Consider the following 27,415-nt stretch of genomic DNA (forward strand, 5'->3'; position numbering starts at 1 on the left):
AATGCATCACATCCTTATGAAGGGTGCAGAGAGAAAAGGCAGGATGAGAAAGAGAGAGAGAAAGAGAAATGTCTGCAGGGGAGTAGGAAATGTTATTCAGTGCTGACAACCAGAGAACAAGCAGCTGAATGTGATTAGGTCCTCGCTTCCCTCGAATACACACACACACACACACACACACACACACACACACACACACAGACAAAACTACTGAATACAACCTCAGTGAATGCATATAAATGAGCACATCCCCACACAGAGCACTGAGAATGGGTATATAAAGACACATTTACCACCAGTGGTTTGATTTCCACACCTTTACCCCACTTCTATAAAATATGTGCTACATATGCACATGGTACAGACTTTAAACTGACAAACAAATTTACTTTACACTAAAATAATTAGTAAAATTGACAAAAATCTACAGAGACGTTTATTAACATACATACTCGTATTGTAAATATGCTTTTTATTATTTCATAAATCATTTCTGAGGTGACAAACCGCAATTAATTAGAAGTTATTCACTTACATTAATATTACTCTGCAGTCAGTTGAATTTAGGGCTGCAACTAGCTTCACTTAATCTGCTAATAATTTACTCAATTAATGGATTTGTCTAAAATGTTAGAGAATAGTGAAAAATAATGTCTATCATTGAAAATGCAAAGGTATTTACTAATTTACTAACGCACAAGACCAACAAAAGCAGGAGATCCTAATATTTGAGAACCTGGAACCAGACAAATTACTCAATGGTGAACTTTTCCATGATATGTGTTCAGTATTTAGTGGCTCAATGCAAAAATAAATCATAAGTATACACACACACCTACTAGGGATGCAACACAGATGTTTGAAATAACAATTTGGCTGATGGCCGATGCCAATACAGATGTTATTTTGTTGTTATTTATTTGCTCTTTTGTGCCCATGAAACAAAGAAATCTATAAAGATAAGTATCTCTGCCCTGTTGCAGCTCGGTTTATTTCTATTGTCATCCAAGTACCAAGATGTGAGACTGTCCGTACAATATGTGCCAGCACTGGAAAATGGAGCTGACTATATTTTTTAATCTAATATCTGGGTTGTAAATAAGTAACAGAAGTTAAACTCTGTTGTATCCTCCACTGTACCATAGAGTCCAAACTAAAGAGCGACAGGTGTCTTTCTGAGTCGTCCTATATGTGATGCAATAACAAATAGTGTGATTCCTCTTATGTTTTAGTGCCATTTTAAGAGTTTTAAGTATATTTTGATGATAATTGTGAATTTATTTTGGCCAGAATAATTTTGACATTAAATTTTCATATCATCCTACAACACACACACACAAACACAAACACACACACACACACACACACACACACACACACACACACACACTCACACAGTGAAGTATGATATGAACACTTCATCCTTTCACTCTATTTTCTCTGTGTTCCTTTCACTGCCCTGAAACACACACATACACACACACGTGCACACACACGCACGCATGCACACGCTGTGTGTCTAGAGGTCTTCTCCAGCCAAGTGGTATATATCCTTCATTTCTATGCAGCTTGCCAACAGCTCCACTATTTGAGTGGCTGTTGACATCAGTCTGGGGCTGTGTTTGTTTGTGCTGGCAGTGCTGGAGCAGGTACAGTATGTACTGGGAAGGAGGGAAAGAGAGAGACAGACAGACAGACAAAGAGTGAGAGAGAGAGAGAGAGAGAGAGAGAGAGAGAGAGAGAGAGAGAGAGAGAGTATGTACTGGCACGGCCTGCAGACGATAAAGTGGTCAGACCGCGGAAAACTACAATTCCCATGGTGCCTAGCTTTGGCAGGGCAATCATGGCTTGCAGCAGGGTGTGTGTGCGTGTCTATCATAACTCGCAGGCTGTCTTGTATGGAGTGTGAAGGTTGAATGTGAAGGCTGTTGGACCGAGAACAGCAATGTGGATCAGCATGTTTGAAAAAAAGGAAAAGAAATAGAAAAAAAAAAAGGCAGCTTATACGACAGACCTTTTTTTAATGAACTGTCCTTGGCTGCTGAGTAGAGAGAGAAAAGGCTGCCTCTGTTCTCAGTGTCGGGAGAGAGTGAGAAAGAGAGAGAGAGAGAGATTGCATAATGGTGAACTAAATAAAGTGAGAGAAGGAGGGACATTTATAGAGACCGGGAGCAGGGAAGACAAAGAAAAGGGAGCGAGAAGAAGAAAAGGAAGCCGTCTGCCCAGAGTTAGAGGGTGAAAGTGAAAGAAGGGAAACTGAAATGAGAATTTTTAGGCGAGTGAGAGGGCTGCAGAGGACAGGGAAGGGGCTGGGCGGTGTGATCTGGCCTTAACACGGGGCAGAGTCTGTGGCACTGTTCCTATTTTAACAGCTGCAAGGGATTTCCATTGTAAAATCAGCTGACTTGATGAAAGGAGCACTTGTTGCCTGAAGTTGGAATTGGCTCCAGCCATCTCTGTAAGCCATTATGTTTTTTGGAGGGCTAGATTAAAGGCAGTTATGTCGTTGAAGCTATTTATCTTTCAAGTCCAGTGTAGTGCTCATCAGGAGCGAGGAATTCTCGCAAGGCATTGTGGGATGCGTGTGCTCTCTGCAGCCAGCATCTGTGGGCCAGACAGGAGGGGAGTCTGCAGCTTCGATTCACTTTCTCTCTCTCTCTCTCTCTCTCTCTCTCTCCACACGCACACACACACACCAATACTACTCTCCGTCTCCTCACTTCTGTTCACCTCCTGTCATCAACTCTTAGCTCACATCTTTTCTGTCCATCTTCATCTGTTCACCTTTATGATTCGCTTCTTCCTTTCCTAATTTCACTAATCAATCAATCAGCTTCCAGCCTGCTAACGGAAATGTGAGCAAACAAGTGGAACAAGCGATGACTTATCACCGTGTGTGTGGTTTATCGGTCTGTGAAGCTGCAGGTGCGCTGATGGTCGAGGACTTAGTAAGTCGAGGTAGTAGAGCGGGTCATGGTGGGCGAGGGGTGTTAAGATGCTGACTGTGTGATCACAGTGTGGGCTGTTAAGTCTAAATCTATTAAATACTTTACTTTCAGATACGTACAGGGGAGTAAAGAGGTAGTCGTATTGCAATTTAGCATATAATGATAACTCAGGATAACAACGAGCTGTACATTGATAGATAGTATGAAGTTATACAGTTAAACATTGAGCGGCTATGAAGCAACATTAGCCATAATCCTAAAATAGACTCTCCTTTTATATTTGTTAAGTTTATGTCTGAGGGACACTTTATATGCTCCACTATGTTTCCTCTAGCTAGTCGCTAACTTTGCTGAGGTAGTAAAGGAGAAAGAAAATGTATGGATGACAGTTGCAGAACGTAAAACAAAAACAAAGAGCTGAAAAACACTAAAACACTCGATAAAAAGGGGAGAGCAGAGTTGGAAAATGATTCTCTGTCATTCACATTAAAATCATTGATAAGTGCAGCTTTAAGTTTAATACTTGAGTATATGTTCTCACTTTCAGCCACTGATTCACACTGATGTTCAGGGCAAAGAGGGGATCGACAGTAGAGATCGACATGGTGCAAATAAACGCACATAAAGATAATTAGACACACACACACTGTACATACACCCCACACAGAGATTGGTTACTCACTCACCCCCTCTGTATGGCTTCCAGGTGTAAAATTTTCCCCGAAAAGGAACGCTGTCGAAATCAGAGCACTGAATCTCGCGGAAGTCCCGAGAGCCGGCAGGACACTCCTGTAACACACAAACACACACACACACACACACATATATATGTTAAATCAAATAATATTCATAGTTTTGATTAGTGTATGTTGACCAATAAATGATAACGGTGATGATGATGAAGAGCTGCAATACTCACATCAATATTGCAGGACCTGAAGCGCTTCCTCTCCCCCAGACAATACTTTCCACCAATGGTTGGCCTACAACCAAACACAAAGAGAATCGGGGCCAGTCAGTCACATCTGAGTACAATTTAACGAGATCTAACCTCCGTCACATCCCCGCACAACACTGGCTGCTGATCTCTGCTTTGTCTGCCTTCATCAGTGTGTTTTCAATCTCACTGTCTGTCTCTTTTATGGCTTATTGTCTATTGCCGACCATCACGACAACGCCTCTACATAAAAAAAAAAATGAAAGTAAAAAAACAAGCTGAGAAGAAAGCCAGAGTCAGTCACCTTCAAATGGCTGCCTCTGCTAAACTTTCAACAAATTTAAACAGAATGGAGCCAAAGCAAATATGCAAACGACGCTAAGAAATGATACAAAAGAACACACTGCTGGCCTCGGATTTTGGGTCAATTCATCCTCAGTTTAATCAATTCAAGATGAGAGATCTGGTGATTCGAAAAAGAAAGTCTGCTAGTCGTTTGGTGATGATTCAGACTATCTGAATCATTTCAAATACGATAAAAACGGTGGCACTGCAGCCTGTAAGGAAGAGAAAACCTCAGCCCTGGTGCTTTTTGCATGTTCTTTCTGTGTTTATGTAAAGAAGTAAGTTACTTGCTAAAGATATTGATGAGTAAAGTAAAATTGATTAGCAATTTTGTCAGGATGTAACCATATTACTTTATCTTTGCTGATACCAATTCCAACTACACAGTTTTTCTTAATTATAAAAGTAAAGACCATGTGTTGTTGACTATAAACAGTATTTAGTCACTTCTCGTCGATATTTAAACCATTCAGTATGGACATAGATAATGATCCCCTATATTGCATCAGTGCCTCACTATAATTTAATGTGTAAATACATTTTTCTATTAAGAAAAATAGAAGCTCTTTTTCCCGTTGTGGGCTTTTTAAACCTACATCACACACTAAGAGTTTGATTTTCTGACTGTAAAACAGTGATATTCACCTATCTAACAATGAAAGCATTGCAAGTTCACAAATAATTAACTCACTAAAGGTTTACCAAAAAACATAAAGGAACATGACAAATGTATGTTTGAAAGAGTTATGGGTTGCTAATTTGATTCTTCCTGAGGAAATATCTTGACTACACTGTAAAAAGTGTATTTTAAAACTGAAGTTAGTTTGTTAAAGGACCAGTGTGTCGGACTCAGTGACATCTAGCGTTGCAGATTTCAAGCATCTGAATACAGCTCAGCCTTCCAAGTGTGTAGGAGAAACTATGGCGGCCACAAAACCCACAGAAAACGCTGAAGGCCCAATGTAGAGGCAGAGTTTGGCTCGTCTGTTCTGGGCTACTGTAGAAACGTGGCGGTCCAACACGGCGGCCCCCCGTGGAAACAGTTCATTCAATTCTTATTTTCAGGTTATTACACACTAATGAAAACATGGTTATGCATATTATATTCCATTTCTAACAATACACGCTGGACCTTTAAGTGTCTTTTTTAGCACAAATTTCCCCTCTGTGTGTTTCCATGGAGGGTGTTTCCTTTCTAAGCCATGGTGGAAAGAAACCTCCTGTACATTGCATGTACAGTTGGGGAGCTGCTAGGACAAAATACTGGCAATAAATCGACACACGACTGCCAGGACAAAGATAATCATTCAATTTCTCTAACTCTGGCTGCCTCATACTAACTTCGGCTGAGCTTTAAAATACACTTTTGCAGAGAATGAGGACTGTGGATGTTAAAGTGTAGTCCCTCAGCCAGTATGGACAGGAGGAACAACTGATCCACCAGACTGGGTTTCCCGCCACGAGAGTGATGCCTTTGACCCGTACCTGGGGCTGTCACAGTGTCTGATAGACGAGGACACTCCTCCTCCACAGGTCCTGCTGCACTCCTCCCAGGGTGACCACAGACCCCAGCCCCCGTCCACGCCCTCCGGACGAGTCCCATAAGCCACGCACACCCTCTTGTAGCACCACTGTAGCACAAACACACAATGATTCATACACGTTTTCAGATACACAGAAGTCACCCTTAAACAATGACAGAAAAAAAAGGTAAGAAAAGTAAGACGGTAATGATTTATAAATACATAACAACACTGACCAGTATGGTAGGGAGGGATATCCTTCAACCTCGAGAACTTTTTTACTTACTGCTGGTCAGTTTTTTTGTTTTAAAATAGTTTATCCTATAAATATTTTTATTGGAAAACATGTCATAAAAAAAACAACAACCAAGATGAGTCAGCGTCAAGACATCTGCTGCTTTTTTTATTCTTGTAAGAAGCACGAGAACCACATGAACGACATCATCCTCAAACACCTCCCCCTATTATACCCTTACTTTAAGGTTAATTTCAGTATTTACCCCTTTCTCTATGGTGTTGGTCTGACAGATGGTTCCCTCTGCAGCGGGAATGCTGCTGGTGATGCAACGGTTGCTCTTGCTCATGCACCAGAGTTCACTGCAGACTTCCTGTATGTGAAAAGGATAATAAAAACATTGGAGAGAGACGGGGGAAGAAAAAGAGAGGAAGAAAGTGCAGAATGTGCATTATAAAGACACAAGAGCAGACACACTCTTGTTCACCTTTCCCTCTACAGCAATGCCTATAACACGTGGGGGTTATGTTTTATTGTGTACATATGCTCTGACCACGTAGTATCGATAATAATGAGTCTATAAAGCTGTATGCTGTTCCAGATGTCTATTCGCTCTGAACCTGGCCCCGTAAAAGCTGACCATGTAATAAAGAGGATGCTATTCAGCAAAGGTATTGCAAGATGTTTCCCGTTGTCAAAGGAGGCCGACTTGAAGGAGTTCGAGCCAGAGGAACGCAAATTAGGTGTGAGCAAATAATTTTGATTGAGATTGATCTCGTATAAAAAGATGATGTCAGCCTGGTTCTCTCAGAACAAACACTGAAAAAGGTTGAAGCTGATACAGACAACAAAATAATCATCTGACCCACTGAAATGTGAAAATGAAAAAGAGAAAGAGAAGAAAGGAAAACTGAGAGCTAATGATATATATGTATTCTTTATGTATGTATATATATATATATATACACACACAGCAAGAGCTCACTTACATATTACAACATATTCTGAGTGAGGAAGACTTAATTTAGAGTTATTTGGACACTATGATGTGTGCACATTTGTACATATATTCCATTTACATAATATTTACACATAATGGCTACAGAGGTGTTTTGTTGAGTGATATAAAACTGTAAAATTTCTGTTATAGCGAGCCCGTTTCCAGGCCAGTGATCTTTATCTGCCCCCGGATGGGAGGAAAGTGAAATATTGGGTTGAATGCCTGGTGACGTGTGCTATATTCAGACTTTCATTTAATATACTCAGGCTTTAATGTAATATATTCACTTTTATTTAATATATTCAGACTTTTATTCAATATATTTAGACTTTTATTAATATATTCAGGCTTTAATGTAATATATTCACTTTTATTCAATATTTCAAGTTTCTTCCCATATATTTATACTTTTATTTAATATATTTAGACTTTAATTTAATATATTCAGACTATATTCAATGTATATATATATATATATATATATATATATATATATATATATAGTGATATAAATTTATCAGTGTCGCTCATATCAGGGGAAGCACACACCTGAGAACAAACATGGATGAAAGTGTGTTCAGAGCACTCACCGCATATTTACACTGTCTGGATCTGACCCCGTACTGGAACCGACACTGTTCATCGGCATCGTACGCCTGGCCCGGTGCCGTAGTGGGGTACACAAACTCCTGCTTGGGGGGGACGTTGTTCAGACAGGAGCCCATACCTGAGCTGTAGCCCAGCAAACAGAAGAGGAAAAGAAGAGGCTTTAAATTACACAACGAGTGTTTTGGTTGTTGTTCTGAGAAAAGCCAAAGTAAAAGAAAACTGTGCCGTGTGGTTTAAAGTTTAGTTTATCTCGCTTTCCTCCTGTTTGTACTTTTCAAATATCCGCTTTATTTTACAGTTTCATGTTTCAGCTCTGTGGTGTTGAGTTACTGCTGATGAAAACTGCTTCTGGTTTGGCTGCTTCATAATAAAAGCGTTGAAGATAACAAAATAATCAGAGGCTTTTATTGTGAAGTTAAACTTTTATAGGAAGTTAAATGTGTTTTATTGAAACACCAAAACAGACAGATAATTAAATTTAACTGGATTTTTCCTCCTGTCAAGATCCATCTTTCTCTGACCATCAGAAATGTTGATTTCTTTCTCAAACCTCTAATTACCAAATTATTTGTGGTGTTGCAGATATCTGATAGGCTGACTCACTCCAGGAAGCTAGTGATGTAATCCCGGCTACAGGCGGACCAGATGAATGGGTTTGTCTTCATGGTGATGTGGTCAGCCATCAGCTTGGCGGTCTCTTGGCTGCGGGGCCCGCAGGCGTTCCCCATCCCGTCATGGTTCATCCCAAACCTAAAAGCCCATGATGACACAATGAGAACAGTTTGAGGCAGCGTGGAGCGGTAATAGTCTCCGCAGCAGGGACGGGGACAGAGGAAATAAAGATCTAAAGAACAGACATGTAGTGGTTTGATTGGGGTGCCAAATAAATTAAATTTACATCAAACCAAACAAAGTATAAATGACCTTAACTCTGAATCACAAACCGTAATAAAATACAGGACAATTGATCAGTGTTTGCAGCTGTAATAGACTTTTGTTTTGAAATAAGAAAAACTAAATTGAGGAATGAGACATTTTCTGGTTTTTGTTTTGAAAATAAAAAACAGAAAATAAGAAAAGTATCCTTTTTATTTTTTATTTTTTTTACAACTAACGGAAAACAGGTTGTTTTTTTAGTTTTCTGTTATTGAAAATAAAAACCAGAAAATTAACAGTTTGTTTCCTGACTCCTGACAAAAATCTGTACAGTACATCAACGACTATTATTTACATCAAAGTGGCCGATCGCCTCAGTGGGAAAGAGTCCAAAGCTGTAACAAATGTTCAAATGTTATGATCGAATCTTTTATTATTAATCTATATAATCTAATATTCTAATATTATTTATCATCATCATAGGACAGTGGGCTCATTAAACTACAGGCTCTGCTGGTATTGACCAACAAATCAGGGAGTTTGTTACACCTCGTGGTGGCTCTTTAAACTGTGCAACGTCTGGCACTCTGGGCCTCAGAGGTTAGAGCGGGTCGTCCATTAATTTTCATTTCATTTTCTTGACTTGTGGATTCATCGTTTTGTCTCCAAAATATCAGAAAATAGTGAGAAATTCCCATTCATAATTCCAAGAGCTCAATAGAACATCAAAATATTGTTTTCCTATATTTGACCCACAGTCTTAAGCCCAAAGAAATTAAATTCACTGTCACATACGACGAAGAAAAGCATCAAATTCTCCGACTGAGAATCAGGAACTGACTTAACCCCACAAACCCAAACACAGAAATACCAAACTATGAAACGTTTTGTCCAGAAGATAATTTAAAAATGGTCCATCTTCAACATGACATGGTAAAAGGATACATAAATTACATGATATCCAAAACTGTATTAAAGTTACACAGTGGTCCATTTGGTGTTTTCTTTTTCCCCGAGCACTCATTACAGACAGCAGTAACACTCACAGTAGCTGTGTTTGAGTCTGAAACATAAATGTTCTGAAAGCTTTTCATCCCTCAGCTGAGTCATTCCTCTTTAGGTCTGTCTTGTCTTTTCATGTGGGTGCCCTCCACCACAAACAGGCCTGTGTTTAATCTAACGCCGTACTGTGATGTCAAAACAATTTATATGACAATCAAAAACAAATGTTGATTGTGTTGAGACCCGAGGAAACGGGCTGTATATGTAGACGCGTGCTAATCGGCACGCTATGTCCAGTCATGTTGGCTAGGGGAGCCTTTGTGGTCTGAGTACTCGAAAGCTACCTGTGTTTATCATTAGTGCGGCAGGACCCCGAAGGATCCACCATCTGTCTTAGTACTTCTCGGGGGTTAGATGTGTGTGGACAAAACGCAATAGGACACTCAGTTACTTCCCCAAAAATATACCAACTACGATGAAAAAAGAGGGATAAAATCAGTGTCTTCTTTTGATTTACTGGATTCAGGACAGAAATAAAGCATACAGGCAGAGATGAGATTTACTTGTTACTAAGTGATTCAGATCGGCTCTACCAGGAAAGTGAGCAAAACACGGTTTTCCGAGTCATCCGGAGCATCCACATGTAAAAAACAGAAGGCAACTCCAGGTGCTGCACCAGCCACACATGTAACTAATTCCACATATAAATAGTGTGACGGAAAGAAAATATACAACTATTAACACATTCTCAACTGATGGAAATGACTCATGGTGTTAGAGAGATTACATAAACTCTCTCTGGAGATCTGCAGATGTAATCCGAGGAGGGAGGGATCATCTTGGACCAGACCACAAGAAAAGAAGACACATGAGACGCCTCAGGGATTTCTTTAGGGACATTTTGTGTTTTGAGCTTTAGCTAAAGAACAGCAATAATGGATCTGGTACAGTAGAGAGTCGGTTCAGACTTCAGCAGGACGGATGTTTGACAGCTTCTTTACAGCTTCATGTGCACGATCTCTGCATGAAAACCTTTCAAAGATTTATAACAGCTAGTCTACTGAAACTGTGCTCAACCTGTGTTTATATATCTCTCTTGTTTTGGGATAAACTCATTCAAGTGGCAATCTATTCAACACCTCTCAAGACAGATGACATGTAAATTATCTTTAGTCTTGCCTTTGGAAAATTGCTGCATTAAAGATAAACTTGTTTCTCTCTCTCTATGTGTGTGTGTGTGTGTGTGTGTGCGCGTGTTCAACTCACGTGTGTCCTATCTCATGAGCGATAGTGAAGGCTGTTCCCAGGCCAATGTCCTCATTGATGCTGCAGCTCCTCTCTGGCTCACACATCCCTCCTACAGGAGCAAGACCTGTCACACACAGGAGATAGGACACACGTGAGTTAAACACGCACACACACACACACACACACACACACACACACACACACACACACACACACACACACACACTATATAAATAAAGATACGACACCTCTGAATGTAAAACCATCAATAATAGGGCTGCACGATATCATAAAATAATAAATAAATCATACTGCGATAAGTTTGACGAATATTGCGATTGCAATATGATCCATGGTCAGTAGGAATTATCATTATTTGCTTCACAATTTTCATTTTCACTGAATAAACTATTAATATCATAATCATGAGACATTTGTTGGGCTCTGTACCAAACATCTTACATCTGGAGAACAACATTTGTAAGCCACAGCAGCTCTTCAGCACTACAGTTCTTCATTATAATGCTGGTTTAACACACATTTTACATAAAACAACCTGCAGCTTCTGCGATTTGGATGTTGCTCTTCACCAATTTTGATAACATTTCGATTAATTGTGCAGCCGTAATCAATACTATAGGAAACACATCTACAAAACCTTATTAATCTCATCTTTTGGGTGTCTGAGAGAATTAAGATGTTCAGACTGGAATATTCTGCTATTCTTAACTGACTGGATCTTTAATTTAAGGTTACACTAAGAATTGAGTTCAGGTTCAGTTTATTTTTTGGGTTAGTGTTAGATATTTAATCATGATGGTCATCAGTTTGGGGTCTCATTCATATGAAAGTACAAATCAGTGTCAAACGTGTGTTTGTGTGTGTTACCTAGGGTTTCACAGGGCTTGTTTTTTTGGATGCAAATGTCGTACCTGCAGATGGGAATGGGAAAAAAAATCAACCAGGTAGTTTAAAACTAATACTTACAAACTCAGACACAAACACAGGCAGCATCACGAAAGGTGAAACCCAGCATGTAATCACATCTGCATATCCAAACAGACAAGTGCAAACACACTTGATATGAACAGACACACTCACACAGACGTTATGGACAGACAGTGGACAGCAGTGATAGCAGACAGATATAGTTTTAAAAGAACAATAGCAGGAAATCATGGACGGTCACTGTGGTGTCATCTGTCTGGACAGTTTCCATCCTCAGCTTGATAAATCCTGTCGTAAAAAAAAAAAATCCCAAGTGTTCTCACAAAGCCACCACCGAAACCACATCTCAAAAACACACATCTATCTATCTGTACTTTACTTACGCCTCCTCTTACATAATTACATTCTATCAGAAAGAATAGAAAAAGAACTTGTGGCAGCTCATCGCATTCAGATGACTCTGACCAAAACCATGGTTGTGTTGTTTGCTGTTGCACATTCTTCAGTCAATAGCACCAGTGTTTTATCTGCTCAATATGCATCCACCACTGTTGTCTCTATAATCCTCCAGCAGTATCAGTAACAGAGAGCTCAGTGAGAGAAATGATGGGTAAATTTAAAGAACGCAGCGCTGTCAGATTTCAAGGCAGCTTTGCTCTCCTCTCTTTCTCATCCTCTCAGGGTGTCTCTCTCTCTCTCTCCATTTTCACTGGGCTGCTTTCTTCAAATAAATAAATCTGTCATTGTCTCCCGCTCCCTCCTCATATCTCTCTTTCACATTTTCTCTCCAGATGCTGAGCTGGGCAGAGCGGCCCCAGCTATCGTCACCCCAGACAGGACAAGATACAGCCCAACTCTCTTGGACTTGGCTTAATGAAAACCTATGAGGACAGGGACTGGGAATGTAAGAATTCAGCTCAGAGGAAACACCGTTTTAACCCTTATATGAATAGGGAAACATACGAAACATAATTATATTTACAAGCATTTGCAGTAGGACGATAAGAGTGTTATACATACTCATTCGTCAGTTACAGGTATCTTCCTTCTTCCAGAACACAGTTACAGTCTCTGCAGCTTACTCCTGAGAAAGGTTTGTCTGTGTGTATTTCTCACCTGGTGATAAGCACGGCGGTGTCATGGTGAGCGATCCCGTTGTCTGGTATGGCGTTACCGTAGCTGCTCCGGTGCTGGATGGTTTTCTGCCACTTACAGAAGCTGTCTAAAGACTTTCCTGCATGGTGGTTAATCTCTAGTGTCGGCTGGAAGAGAGACAAGAGAGGAGAAAGAGAGTCAAAAAACAAAATTGGGAAAACAAAAATTGAGGTTTCAACTCCAGAAATGTCCTACTTTTTCACAGACAGATAATTAATCGTAACAATAAGATTGTGTCAACAGTGTCGGCAAAGGGGAGATTTCAACAATCAGGCAATAGGCCCATCCATGCTATGATAAGCCAGCCCCAGTCTTCCTGTATTGCTGTGTTTCAGGCTTGTTTTCCCGCCGTAGTATGTTAGTCTTTTTGTCCTGTGAAAACCACATATCACCAAAATGTCAACTTTTCATAAGCTAAGAATTTTAACATTTTAGATAATCCTATAGGTTTTTTAAATGGTTTATTTACTCAAGAAGTAGGAGGATACTTAATACATACAGGAACGCTTAATTCTAGTTTTTCTAAAATTAAATTCAAAAATCACCAAATCTTGAGATACATGGTTTTCACTGGACAGCAACTTCACTAGACTGTAGCTAATGCAGAGGCAGGATTAGAGTAAAGGTGCTTTCTAGTATTATGAGAGTGAAGAGAGGAGAAGGGAGGGAGTGCTCTGCTGGCCACAGCTGGCGAGAACTCGTAACCCAGGAATGCATGTGGTGACATAACTAGTAATTGTCTCATCCCACAGTCCCTCATTTCTGGGCCCACTGCTGGCCTGATTTTATTTTCCAGGGGCAGCTTGCCGTTTTCAGACCTGGAAACCAGCAACAGAGCCACTAGCCGAGACTACTCTCAATCCTGTCCTGACCTCAACCTCAACAGTCCGTGGAGAAAGAATAACAACACTAATACTGCCCGCCGCTAATGATCCTAACATTTACTTCTTTACTCTGTCGGATGACAAACACATCCGAGCGGTAAATTATGGGGCTAATTCTGAGGCAGTATGAACAGTATGAATCATAAATGTTCCCTAATAAGACAGCGATGGCGGAAACCTCAAAGCCACACTGTAATGCCTCTTTAATTCAGTATGATTCATCTGTCAGATTGCTAGAAGGTCAACATTATGATGGAGCAGACCGCACCGTCTCACCACATGCTGTTAATGGCAGGCTAATAAGGTCAGTTACTAGGTAGTCAGATGGCCCAGTCATCTCCTGTGCTATGCTGGTAAGGTCGTGCACTTTTTATGAGCTGAACCCCCGCCTTGTGGTCAAGTGTGGATTCAAACCCTGCGCCCTTTCTAACCCCCTTTAACTCACTTATATCCTATAAGAAGAGTCAACAGCTCAGTGAGGCTGTGCAGTGCAATCCTTCGAGCTAAATGCTAACGTCAGCATGCAAATATACTTTAAATGGCTAAAACGCTAACATGCTGATGTTTAGTAGGTATGTTTATCATGTTCATTGTCAACAAACACAAGTTCTTCAAATTCATCCTGAGGGGGACGTGACTGTCTGTACCAAGTTTCATGGCAACCCATTCAATAAAAAGTCATGCTGGCGCCAGAGAAACAGTTATCGTCTTCAAACCACAAATTCTGTGCTAGTCCATAATGTTGATGTATTTCACTGAATATGTGAAACTCTTGACCTGCTGGTGGCGCTACAGGTGAAGTCAGAGGATAACCACTCATATCAGAATTCATTCTCTGAGCACCAGCGATACGTGTACCTAGATTAAGGCAAAAAAGTCAAACATTTCAACCTCGTCACAGAGAGTCTGTGAATGTCCGTGCAAACTTTTATCACAATCCATCCAATAGTTTAAGTGGACCAAGTCACCGACTGACATTTATAAGTCACGCTGCCACCAAAGCTAGAAAATATTGGTAAAATTACCTCAAGGAATTTGGTGAAACTGGAACCTGATGGTGTTTTCTTTTGCCTTAAACCCAAAACATCTGTGCATCTTCTCTGGTGAAGCAGATTCTGTTTTTTTTTTTTTTGTTTGTTTTGCATCCGCTTCTAAATCTAACTTTGAGCTTTTTCTACACTCTGGATGTGCGTCATATCAATGGTAAGAGAGGTCACTGTTCACCACAGTAACCAGCAGGACTGTCACAAAGCAGCTCTGTCAGGTACAACCCCCCCCATATCCTGACTGTCCCGCCTTTCCTCACCTCTTCCTTGCTTCCTTACATCCTCTCGTCCCTTTCATTACAGCCAAGACCCACTTACCCACTCAGAGTCTACCGAGATTGGTGGAGAAAAAGACACTTAAGCCAATAATTTGACATAAACAAGGAGCTCATAGATGCTGGTCAGGGAAGAGGTTTGTGCAGGTAACAAGGACAAGCACAGAAACACATACAGAGAGAGAAGGGAGGGTATGTACAACTTATTACAGTAGCTGACAAACTTTATTTACCTGGTCTTCCATGAGCAGGATGAGCCGTGTCACCACAATGTTGACTGCATTCCCCAGGCTAGAATCCTGGAACAGTTTGGCAACCTGACCTCCAGGGAAACAAGAAAAGGCCAGTCTTAAAAACAGCTGATACACTAGTGGAGCACATTACACTAGAGCTGAGACAACGCTAGAAATAGACAGAGGAGTGATCCATCACAAATTAAGATTTGTAACGGCAAGAGAAGTGCCAGAAAAGACTTAAGTCTTAAAAATGTGACAAAAAAAGCTGATTCGGCATGACTTTGCAAGGACTTTTGTGCCAACCCTTCAACTGTGACCCCTAGTACATCTGGATTAATGCGTGGATTGGGCTCAGTGGCAAACAACAAATTGAAGTGGGCTAAGAAGGCATCTGTCTTGTAGCCCAATCAAGACTGATTTTAAGCTATAACCAAACATTTTATCTACAAAGCGGATTAGTCTGAGAGTCTTAAAAGAGCTGTAAAGTCAGTGTACCAGAAGTGCCAATGATTATTAAAGAGTTAAAGCAACAGTTATAAAAAAAAAAAGACCAGAGTTAAAACCACTTCTAGCACTAAGGCTGCACTCAGACACTTGTCATTACGGGTGTCTGGTGTAATTTGGCCCACTTTGCTGCACAACACTAAACAGACGCTGTTGGTTTCTGTGATTCTGAAACACTCCGGATGAAACCTGGTTTGTAACAATAGCTGCTGACCAACCCCTCATTTAAACACATTCCTAACACGTGTGCGTATAGGTTTAAAGTGATTAACTGTGTGTCAAGAGATCCCACAGTGACAGAAAGTGCAGATGATGACATACAACCTAAGCTTGTCTGACTGGAACATGTGGCATCGCCTAGAAGAAAACCACAAAGTTTTACACATTTGTTTTTCCTTCTGCGTCTAAGAATGCTTCTAAATAAGCCTCAATCTGATTTATTTTAACTTAATTTCAACTGAAACCTATTTTTAAGTAACAAGTTTATGTCTGGCTAATCCTTGGCTTTAGAGAAGCACAGAAACATATTTCTCTCACTGTAGACATTTAAAAAAAAAAACCATGATTGGCTATTGGACTTCTGCTAAGAGCTTAAAAAACCTAAACAACAAAACATCACCATCACCACATCTTCTCAGTTTGTTTTAGTGTGAAACCCACTGACACTGGGAGAGTGACTTTTTGCTTTTTAGATGCATGTACATCTTTTGTGTTGTGAAACTTACAATATTCATGACAGCCAGGATGTACTGCTCGATGTCTCTGCGACCGTGGTAACCCACCATCATCTTGTCGGCTACCACCAGCGTCTCCACGTAGCGCTCTCGGCTAACTGAGCGCTTCAGAGGCAGCTGGCCGCGACCGACGTGATGGGGAGGCGTTTTCAGAGTTCGCTGCCACCATGACGCGCTTTTCATCGGCTTCTCATCTGAAGAAGATCACACACACACTTACGTTTTTAAGGAGAAAGCACGGCAGTGGTTCAGCCTAATTACATGTTAAAAATGGTTCACTTTGCATTTGCTGTAAGTGGACAAGAGATAAATGATCAGTTCAAACACCTAACCAAGCAACCAGAATGATGCCTGAATACACCATTAAAAACAGAGCAGGATACACATTACAGGACGTTTTTTTTTACTTTTATTCGTCAAAATATGGTTTTCCGAACATACTTTTGCTCTTTCAGCAACGCCCTGTAACACAGACTCAGTCACACCCAATCACAACTGGGAACTCAGACACAACCACAATCTTCTGCTGCTGGCTGTTACGCAAATCAGCCTGTGGCAGTTTACTCCTCCAGTCTGGAGCTCATTGCAGCTACTAAAAAGACCAGAATATCTGTGCTCTTACCAATGACTCCACAGGATTGGCCCTTGTACTGATGGCGGAGCGATGACCGCTTGTAAACCACATGGGGGCGCCCCTCTGCTCTCTCCCCCCTCTCCGTCCTGGTCTGATTATCTGGTGAGACAAGGGGTTCAATCAGGTACTCCTCTCCCCCTGCAACAATCACCCCCTGCTGCAGAGAGACAGACACGTAGAATGGGAAAGAACAGAATAAAAGAGAATACAATAACAGGAATCATTGCCTTCACTATACAAATATGGTCTGAATCTTTACCAAAACATGTTAATAAATAAAAAAAACACAGTATTTATACAGATCATACCAAATGCATCCATCAATGATAAGACTAAAAATCACTTATATTCCTGATACTGAAACTGAGCAACGAAGTAGGCAGGGTAAGTTAGGGTAAGGAAGAAGTGAATCAGAGGCCCTCTGAGGGATCCCGGTGCTAATGGGTCAGAAAACTGACAGCTGGAGAGGAAGAGACTTCATAACAATCTCTGAGCTTCCAATTCAGCAGATTTTGCACACAGTGTTTAGTGTTGTTGCTTTTTTTTTTATGTTCACTGTTTGTAGAAGGGTAAAGGTGTTTACAGCTCACATGCAAGGCGTCTACACCACAGTCAGACTCATGGAAAAAGCTTTTGATCCACAGGGTTAAGAGTCACAATACCAAACAAATCAAGATAATAAAGAACACAAGCACTTAGATAGAAATATACAATGAGACTGTAGTGGCTAACGTTTATAGAACAGACACAATATATGTACAGTGTTTAGGGCTCACTTATAACTTGTGAAGTGAATAGTCAACTTAGCATTGCAGACAGTTAAAAACAAGATGCTAACTGGAGAAGAAATTCCAATTTTAAAACCAAACCACAGTTATAAAAACATTACAAAGGAAGCAGGCAATCGTCTTGCAAACTAATACAACCCAGGTTTGTAGCAGAGTTAACATGGTGACTCAAAGCACCAGTGTGTAGCATCTAGTAGTCAGTAGTGCAGATTGCACTTCACCCTAACTTTCTAAGCGCAACTACAGTGTTTTGGTTTGTCTGTTCTATTCTTCTATTCAATTCCTACCAACAGATCCCCCTAAATCTTACACACTGGACCTTTAAAAGCTTTAAATTCCTTTTTCATGTAGTGTTTTCTGTCTCATCGCTTTTCCTTTTGTCCCCTTTTTTGTGTGAATCTTAAATAGTCTAATGATTTAATGCTGTGACATGCGATCATTAGTATCTAAAAATATATATGTATGTATAAGAACATGTAATAAACAATAACTGTAATAACAAAAAAAGGCAATAAATTTTACTGGCCCGAGTAAAGTATTACACTATATATATATCTATATCTGTTATAACGCAAAAATCTAACACAGGAGAGGCCAAGGCTAAATTCAACTCTTTGGCATTAACATGGACATAAATAAACAATAATATCAGATATACTTTAATAATCCCGTGGGGAAATTACTTAATATGACACTAATGCTATAATTAGAGGCAGTTTTATATTAGATTCAAGCCTCGTCATATCACTCGGTGTTCACACTGTCCCCCTCACAGGGTCCTCTGTTGGCGAAGAGGATCAGGACCCCACAGAACAAACACACACACACATACAGACAAACACACGTGAGAGCATGAAAGAGTGAATGAGAGCGAGAAAAATGAGCGAGCGAGACAGAGAGCGATACACTAACACTTCCTTTGATTCTGCTCAGATGTGTTGGCCCCGGTCAGAGCGAGTGTCTCCCCTCGACTCACTGCGGCAGCTTTCAAAGTGCCTTTAATCTCATAATAAAGTTAGTGATGCTCCCCTGGACACAGCCCGCTCACTGGTGAATGTGCTCACGCTGGTCTGACCCACAGTAATTACGTGTGTGGTTTATTAACGCTTTGTGAACACGTCTAATCCTCAGCTGTGTATACAACTGTTATTTGTGGAGCCTGCTGTTTGTAGTAAGCGGATACACAGATACACGGTGCTGTGAATGCGGGAAAAGACGAGGATAACTTTGATCTCTCCGTTTGGGGCTTTAACAAGCAACTTACTTTCATGAGAATGGGAAATATATTAAAAGGAATTGCTTTCCTAAGTGGTAAACAAGACCACTTTAGGAAGCTGTTTCCATTTCTAGAAGATTAAAGGTCCCCCCTGTTCAGATTTTTTCTCAAAGCACTGCTTCCCATAACCTGCCTGTTTGACCACAGCTTCAGTTAATAATCTCCTACATTTCCACGTCAGCCTTTTAACAGCCCCAAGAAAAAGCATGGCAGAACTTGATGCATTTTGGGTTATAGGTAAAGGATAAGGGGCTCAAACTTCAAACAAAGTGGCTGTTGGATTGTCTAATAGCAACCCTGACACACTTCCCACGCTGGAACAGACGGTTTTGTATCTTTCTGATCACCTAGCAGAGCTGAGGGAGGCTTTGCACCTCCCTCTCTCACACTTTTGTGCAGCTGAGTACAACATGAATACCTTTGTGACACTCGGAAATAAATATAAATATATTAATTTATGAAATTCCTTGAGTCACCTTCAAATGTGGCCTTTTGGAACAGGTATAAAAACTTTACGACCTACTTCGTTTGCAAAACTGATATTTATATCATATTGGAGTTATGGTTATTACCAGTTTCCAGTTTTTAAATAATAATTAAAAGGTGTATTAAAGACAGAGAAACTTGGCTCAGGCTTGGTAGTGAATACTACCGAACTGCCTGAAACCCAAACAAGCAAGGATGCCTCAAAGTTTGTAGAAGATAGAAGAAGATAATTAAACCCACATTTTATTTTATTATATTGTCAGTTAACAGTATTTAAACCTTGATGATTACTCGCATTTCTTGAATGTGAAAATGTTTCCCACCGCTACCATTCATCCCAAATGACGAGGCATTACTTTCAGCTGCGGTGGATTCTATTAAATCGAGGCTGCTGTTGGTGGAAAACATTAGCATCCCAGTTTATTTTACAACGTTATCCCTGATTGTTACAGTATATGTTGGTGCACATTTGAAAGTTGCACTGGTTCATTATCTGTAGGGTTAAAAATAATAATTATAATAATAAGAAGAAGAATCCTTCCTTCCTATGAGATATGGTTTAAAAGCAGATGGAATTTCATTTCAGGTCATTTCACTTTCTTAGGTAGGACCACACCGGTTGGTTTGGGCAAAGATTAAAGCTGGCTTGAGTGCTCATGGTTTGTTAAAATTTCATGCTTTGATGTCCAAACCAAGCATTACTGATCCCTTATTTGCTGAGCCAGCGCTGCTGCTGCTGCTGCTGACCTCACTCAGTGTATTAGATGTGGATTAGACCTGAAGGTTTTCGGTCTTACCAGGCCGTTACAGTTGCTCAGGGCCACTTTGCTGGAGTGCGGCTGGTCTTGAAGGTGTCCTACATAGTGGCAGTGGGGAGAGTAAGGATGACTCCAGGCTAATCGACCCCTCTTCCAGTACTCCACCCTGAACTGCCGAGACAGCAGGCCTCCCTGCAGCGTCAGGTTCAGCAGGAAGTTGTTACGTGACGTGGACAGCTGGTAGAAGAGCTACGAGACAGAAAAAGAGAGAGTTCAGTTGCTTAAGTGCTCTTGGATTATAGAGAGTAATTTAAAGATGTGTAAGACAAACAAAAAGGGAAATAAAAAGTATAATACAGAGTCAGGCAGCCTGTCTTCAGTGCTGCGTCTTCTTCTACGGTGGTGTTGAGGCGTTTCTGCGTCCAGCGTCTCACCGTTAGGTCCTACACGTACCGGGATGGCAATCTCATAATGTCCTAGGCTGGACAGGAAAGCAGCTAGAGGGAGGAATATAAAGAAGGCATACAACCAAAATCGGAGTTTAACTTCATAAAAAAAATCTAAATTCAGCACAATTGACTCTAATTAAAAACAGTTGAGGATTTAGGAGTTGCTTATTTTGAATAAAGCTATGGGGGCTTTTTATTGAGAGAGTAACCCAGTTGGCAAAAAGAAACTTGCAGTCTTTTTTGGCCCATTTACTGACAAGGTCCTTCCACTCCAAGAACCCCCCACCTCCTGTATGAGGGCCAAATGGATGTTGCCGTGGTTACGCTGAAACTGTATACTTCCTGTCTGTCCCGGTCTGTGCCGGGGCCTGGTGGAGATTTATTGTCCAAACACACACAGGCTCCAAAACAGCCAACATCATCGCACTAACAGAAGGGGGGGGGGGCGTCACCAGCAAAATGAGCCCAGTTTTCATCAAACCTTTGGCCTCAGTTAGAGGAGAAGCAGCCCCCTTCCCACACAGAGTAAATACCCAGAGATCAGAGTTCCCTGGTACAGACTTGGAGAGCTCTGTACCGGGAAAAACCACCTCTGTAAGCAGCGGATAGGTCTGGCTTGAATAAACAGCAAGCACAATTACAAACGCTGCCTTTACATGGAACTCCTGAGGTTTTTTTTTTACTGTATTTTTCGACATGGGAAGTTTAATGCAAAATATGCTCGGCCGTTGAAGTGGTTTCAGTCGTGAGAGCAAAACTGGATGGTGCCTTGTTCGTTTTTTTTCTTTGCATTATAATTTCACGTTCAGTTTTCTTCCCTCACTACGTAGGTGCACAGAGTGAAACACACTTCCCGTAAGGGTTCAAGAAGGTGGGATGGCCTGTACACAGACAATACAATGATAGTAAGAGTGTCATAAAAACAACAACATTTTTATGGCTGATATGATTTTTTTTGCTGTTTTGTAAATATTGTGTTATGTGTATGTTGTTTATGACAAAATAAAAACAATCACAGCTACAATTTTGCAAAAACTGGAATTAGTTTTAGTTTTCTTTGTCGCTGCACCTTCAGTTAGGGTAACAGCCAGAGATGATATATAGATAGATAGATAAATAACTACATTATATGTAGAAGATACTGTTTCAGTCACGTACACAAAACACACTCCAACACAGTATTTTTGTGGTTATTACGGACGACATATTTACTTTTTTTGGCCACTTGTTCACAACAGACCAAGCTGAAAACATGACATTTATATATCATGACCTAAAATATGGTGAACTTGTTAGCAAAGAGTTGCCAATTTACACATCAGGCAGACACAAAGCAACATCAGCTTTTGATGGGTGTTGTCTTTCTGTCAACTGGATGAGTGTAAGTTCAATATTCACACTCTTTTAGATCTGTTTTTGGTCTCCGAAACACACTTCCTGTAAGGGTTCAAGAAGGTGGGATGGCCTGTACACAGACACAGACAATACAATGATAGTGGTTACAGATTAGAAAAAGATGCAATATAATTCTCAGATTTAGTCCTTTATTCTATCTTTAACTCCCATCATTTCAGAACCTGACATTCCCTCTTTGTCCAGCAGTGTTTTCCTTCTTTTCCTCATTACCTGACCTCCACAACCACCTGCACACCTGCTCCCAATTCCCTCTTTTTTTCTGATCGTCTACCTGTTGTAAGAGCCTATTCTTATCTACCTTGTTCTTTACCTGTTCGGTCTGCGAGTGGTGCATTTTTTTAGTTCAGTAGGTTAGCACTACCCTGATCACAGAAACATTCATTTAACATATAAAATTACACAGTGAATAAAAAGCTACAATAAAAACAGCACCTACAGATAATGCTCCGGTCTAGTTGTATAAATCAACTCCCTTGCTTCATCCTCCCTTTCCAAGCGCAAAGAAAAGCTACGGCGCCTACAAAATGCAGAAAAAACACGAACGGCTGTTTCTATTGCCAGCGTTTAGCTTGTTTGTTCTCTGTAGAAACATGGCAACCGCCATGGAAGGTGACCCGCGGCATCTGTAGATATAAAAGGCTCATTCTTGGGCAACAAAAACAACAATTCTTATTTTCAGGTGATTATACACTAATGAAAACATACTTACGAATATTTTATTTCCATTTCTGCCAATAGACCCTGCTAAATATTACACACTGGACCTTTAAAATATGTTTTTAGGTTACAACACATCTAAAGCTCTCCAATGACTCGAAGGCACGGAAACCACATCAGCACTATTCCACAAGCTTGTTCAAAACCATTACCTTCCCAAGAGCTCTGAGCTGTTTCCCACAACACACCCATCCTGCCCTCACAGACCATAGCAAGTGATCAGGCAGGTGGTATTCCCATTAACCTTTGAAGCACGGGAAAAGCTCCTGGAGAGAAAATGATGGGAGGGTGTTAATGAAGTAGAAATAACTAACCTCCAAGGAAGAAATTAAAGAGACCTCACACAGAATAAACTGTACACTAATGAAAACCAAAACTAAAGGTTTGAGCGGAAGTGCTTTTTAAAAACCCACTTAAGCTTTCAAACGATGCCACAGGGGACAAAAGACACATGTAGTCTTGAATTTTTATATTTTTAACTAAAAAACAAAAAGCATAAACACTGACTCAACTACTAGAAGGGGATAAAATCACGTCCCCGTTTCTTGGATAGTTTTCCCTACTAACAGATACACACCAGATGTTAGAAGAGTTCACAGCAGCAGTGTTATTGTTGTTTAAAGTGTGTCATTCACATCTGGAAGTTTTATTGGAAGACAAGACACTTATATGTATTGTTAAGTGCAGTTATTACAGCCTCTCTTGTTATTTTTAGCCTAAATATAAAACTTAATCTCGTCTTATCATCAGAGCAGACGATGGTTTTGCAGCCATCTAGTTTAACGACTGTTAATAAGATGGATGAGGTCTTTAGAGTTTTTACAACTGCTTCCTATCAAACTACCAGTTTCTCCCACTTACGTATTTCTGTTCAATCTGTTACTCTCTGTTCGTGCCTGGAGCCACCGGATAAACCTGGTGGACTCCCGCTTTATGGAAAACAAACAACATATGACAACACATGTACTGCTTCACATCACATCCTGCCCCACTTCTTCTTCTTCTTCTTCTTATCCTCTCTCTCGCTCTCTAAACACCCAATTATTCCCACCCTATCTTCTCCAGTCAACACTGAGAGTATTTACAACCACACATATTTGATGTTTTATCTCTTAGCAAGAAGCAAATTGAGCCCCTAGCGACCTTAAAGTAGCCGATGAAAATGTAAAAGTAGATGTCGAAGAGAAAAGAGAGTGGAAACACGCTCGCTAAATTTAACAGGAGACACTCCCTGACTGAAAGAGTTTCATACAGAAGCTTCTGTGCTGATAAATACACCCATCCACCCAGGAGCAGGGCATCACCCTGGTTTCTGTTATCACTAAATGAAAATAGTGGAAGGAAATACTCTGGATGGAAAACTGTCCCTCCCTCCATCCCAGACACACCTTCGTGGCACCTCAGGCCAAAAACGTTGCTCTGCCTCGTCTGAAACAAGAACCTGAATGTGTTATTCAGTTTAAACTATGAGAGGGAGAAACGGTGGAAGGAGTTGCTCATCTTGTTAGAAGCCATCAGACTTATGAAGCTGTTAGAAGAATAAAACACTGCTGCCTCACTCACACAGGGAAGGGATGAATGCACGTTCGCTATATGGCCAAAAGTATGTAGACACCTTTATCCGGATACTTTTATCTCCTTTTGGTTTGGTGCTAAGAACGTCCAGGTGACGACGTAGCTGCCCCCCTTTCTTTAAATTAGCTATTCTTACACCTCCAAAAAACAGAAGCATGTTCCTGATTTAAAAACTGTGTAACAAAAGGAAAGCTGGACTCTAATGCTGAAGTTGCTAATGCAACTAGCCTTTCTATGGAAGAGGCGAGCAGCTACCAAGATGGAGACTGAAGAGTTAATGCTATAGTATGCAATAATATTAGTGTATTTCTAACTTTGTGGAAGCTTTTTGGGGAAGACCAGAGAATAATGTCCCTGTGCACAAAGCCAGGTTCATAAATAAATGGTTCATTTTGGTGTGGGAGAAATTAAGTGCCCGGCACAGTGCTGACCTCAACCCAACCCAACACTTTTGGAATGAACTGGAATGCCGACTGTGAGCCAGATCTTATCGCCCAACATCAGTGCCCAATCTACTAATACTCTTGTGGCTGAATGAGAGCAAATCCCTGCAGCCAGGCTCCAAAAAACCTTGAGTCTTCACTCCTCCCAGCAGACTGAAGACTGTTGTTACGGCAGCGGATTAATGGTTTCCAATGGGATGTTCAACATATGGGTGAGAAGTTCACATTCTTTTAGTGGATACGGATATAGGAGCACTGAAGGAGCGACAGCAGGTCACCAATAGACGTGGTTGCTTACTTCATTCAAGGGTTCTATGCAAACACATCAACAAAGAGAGAAAAAATACAAATAAAAATGCCAAAAAAAGCTAAAAAGTTCAACTGCTGCATATTTGTCCTCTCACACTTTTAAACAAACACACAAAAAAACAGCATATTCTGTACACAGCTGGACACCAAGTGAACCAGAAAACACAAGAGACATCTTTATGTTTCTAGTAATTTCCCATTATTTCATTTGCTGTTGTAAGAGTTTTTATTCAGAAATGACTCAATGGGGTTATCATCTGTGTTAAGATATCAGCCAAGGCCTGGACAAGAGTCAAGTTCAAAGGGGAGAGAAAGAGAGAGGCACAGAGGGAGCGCAAAAGAGTGTCATAAAAACAACAACATTTTTATGGCTGATATGATTTTTTTTGCTGTTTTGTAAATATTGTGTTATGTGTATGTTGTTTATGAAAAAATAAAAACAATCACAGCTACAATTTTGCAAAAACTGGAATTAGTTTTAGTTTTCTTTGTCGCTGCACCTTCAGTTAGGGTAACAGCTAGAGATGATATATAGATAGATAGATAAATAACTACATTATATGTAGAAGATACTGTTTCAGTCGCGTACACAAAACACACTCCAACACAGTATTTTTGTGGTTGTTACGGACGACATATTTACTTTTTTTGGCCACTTGTTCACAACAGATCAAGCTGAAAACATGACATTTATATATCATGACCTAAAATATGGTGAACTTGTTAGCAAAGAGTTGCCAATTTACACATCAGGCAGACACAAAGCAACATCAGCTTTTGATGGGTGTTGTCTTTCTGTCAACTGGATGAGTGTAAGTTCAATATTCACCCTCTTTTAGATCTGTTTTTGGTCTCCGCCAAGTGTGAACCTATCATGAAGGCATTCATTGGTTAGCGGAGTACCGTTTTAAAGCCTTGAGTTTGGCATTTTGGCCGTTGCCTTGACAGTTAGACGGAGGCAACAATGGCAGCTCGTACACTAAAATCTGTTTCTGAAACAATTTTAGGTGAGAAATAGTCAGCGCAGTAAAAGAATCTTGCATCGTATTAGATCAGCGCTGCCTAGTTTGACAGTATGATCTGAGTTTCCCACGGTGCGTTGGACAGACTCATTGAGAGTGACTTGTCAATCACATGTTAGCATCGTCTATTTTATTCTAAATTGGACCATAATTTACATTATAAAGTACGGAAGAAGACATGAAACTAGCGATTGAGATCATAAACTCCTCTTCAGCTGCTCAATGCTCCACTATATTCACCAGTTAGTGGCTGACTTTGTCTGCAGGCTGTTTGGTGCTGAGCAGGGAGTTGTCTATTAGAGCATTTTTGTTAAAAACCGACTGACGGATGTGTTGTGATGATGATGAGGTGATGGAAACAAGGTTGATGGGAGCAGAGTTGCTAAATCAAAACGAGCTAAAAAATTATAAAATCCTCCGTAGAGTTGAGAGGAACTTCAGAGTTGGATGATAGTTCTCTGTGGGTTCATCACATTCGATCAATTGTAAATGTAAAAATATTAATTAGTGCAGCTTTAAAGACTGTTTCTACCTGTGGAAAGTCTGTGAGGGAATGAGCCATGTCAGCGTTTGAGGGGAGGGTTACTTAAAGGGAGCAGAGTGGCAGACTATTGGAGACAGATGGCTGCGAGGGGTCAGAGGTTAAGTTTAGGAAATACACAATCACAGCCTTGTTCTGGGTGACGAGACACGGACACTCAGGGATTTTATGTCTTTGCCTTCGGGGAATTTCAGTCGCTCCAGCTTCGGCGTGTATGTGAGAGACACGGGGGGAGACTGTGTGGTGAGAGGTAAGAGGGGGGGAGGCGGGCACGTGGCTCCGCTAGCAACATGATTTGTGGAAGCAGAGTTCAAGTTCAGCAGCCCAGACCTGTAGGCCTGGAGTGTGCCTCAGACAGACCTGAAACGCTTTCTACGGCTCATTTGACCAAACTTCTTCTCATCTGGGCACTGTGCATGTGAACTTTAAATAAAAACAATTACAGTAACTATGGAACACATGTTGATCCTTAAATTACAATTAAACTATAATCAGA

The 27,415-nt window shown here is 40.6% G+C and overlaps 1 protein-coding gene across 3 annotated transcripts in view; it reads right to left on the minus strand.

Annotated features, from left to right (window-relative positions):
- The window catches only part of adamts10 (ADAM metallopeptidase with thrombospondin type 1 motif, 10), a 51,450-nt gene that overhangs the window by 17,016 nt on the left and 7,019 nt on the right, over window positions 1-27,415 (minus strand). For 2 of the 3 annotated variants that reach the window (XM_051376447.1, XM_051376446.1), the window contains exons 3-16: window positions 20,805-20,944; window positions 20,487-20,696; window positions 17,128-17,296; window positions 16,497-16,699; window positions 15,265-15,348; window positions 12,788-12,933; window positions 11,612-11,655; window positions 10,742-10,847; window positions 8,201-8,347; window positions 7,579-7,720; window positions 6,254-6,361; window positions 5,716-5,861; window positions 3,868-3,931; window positions 3,635-3,737 (exon numbers count right to left, since the gene is read on the minus strand). In XM_051376447.1, coding sequence (XP_051232407.1) covers window positions 3,635-3,737; window positions 3,868-3,931; window positions 5,716-5,861; window positions 6,254-6,361; window positions 7,579-7,720; window positions 8,201-8,347; window positions 10,742-10,847; window positions 11,612-11,655; window positions 12,788-12,933; window positions 15,265-15,348; window positions 16,497-16,699; window positions 17,128-17,296; window positions 20,487-20,696; window positions 20,805-20,944 — 1,812 coding nt within the window. Of the gene's footprint in view, window positions 1-3,634; window positions 3,738-3,867; window positions 3,932-5,715; window positions 5,862-6,253; window positions 6,362-7,578; window positions 7,721-8,200; window positions 8,348-10,741; window positions 10,848-11,611; window positions 11,656-12,787; window positions 12,934-15,264; window positions 15,349-16,496; window positions 16,700-17,127; window positions 17,297-20,486; window positions 20,697-20,804; window positions 20,945-27,415 lie in introns of those variants that run through there. The other variant, XM_051376448.1, reaches the window with a different exon arrangement.

This window comes from Dicentrarchus labrax, unplaced genomic scaffold (assembly GCF_905237075.1).
Source record: "Dicentrarchus labrax unplaced genomic scaffold, dlabrax2021, whole genome shotgun sequence".
Taxonomy (NCBI): Eukaryota; Metazoa; Chordata; class Actinopteri; family Moronidae; genus Dicentrarchus; species Dicentrarchus labrax.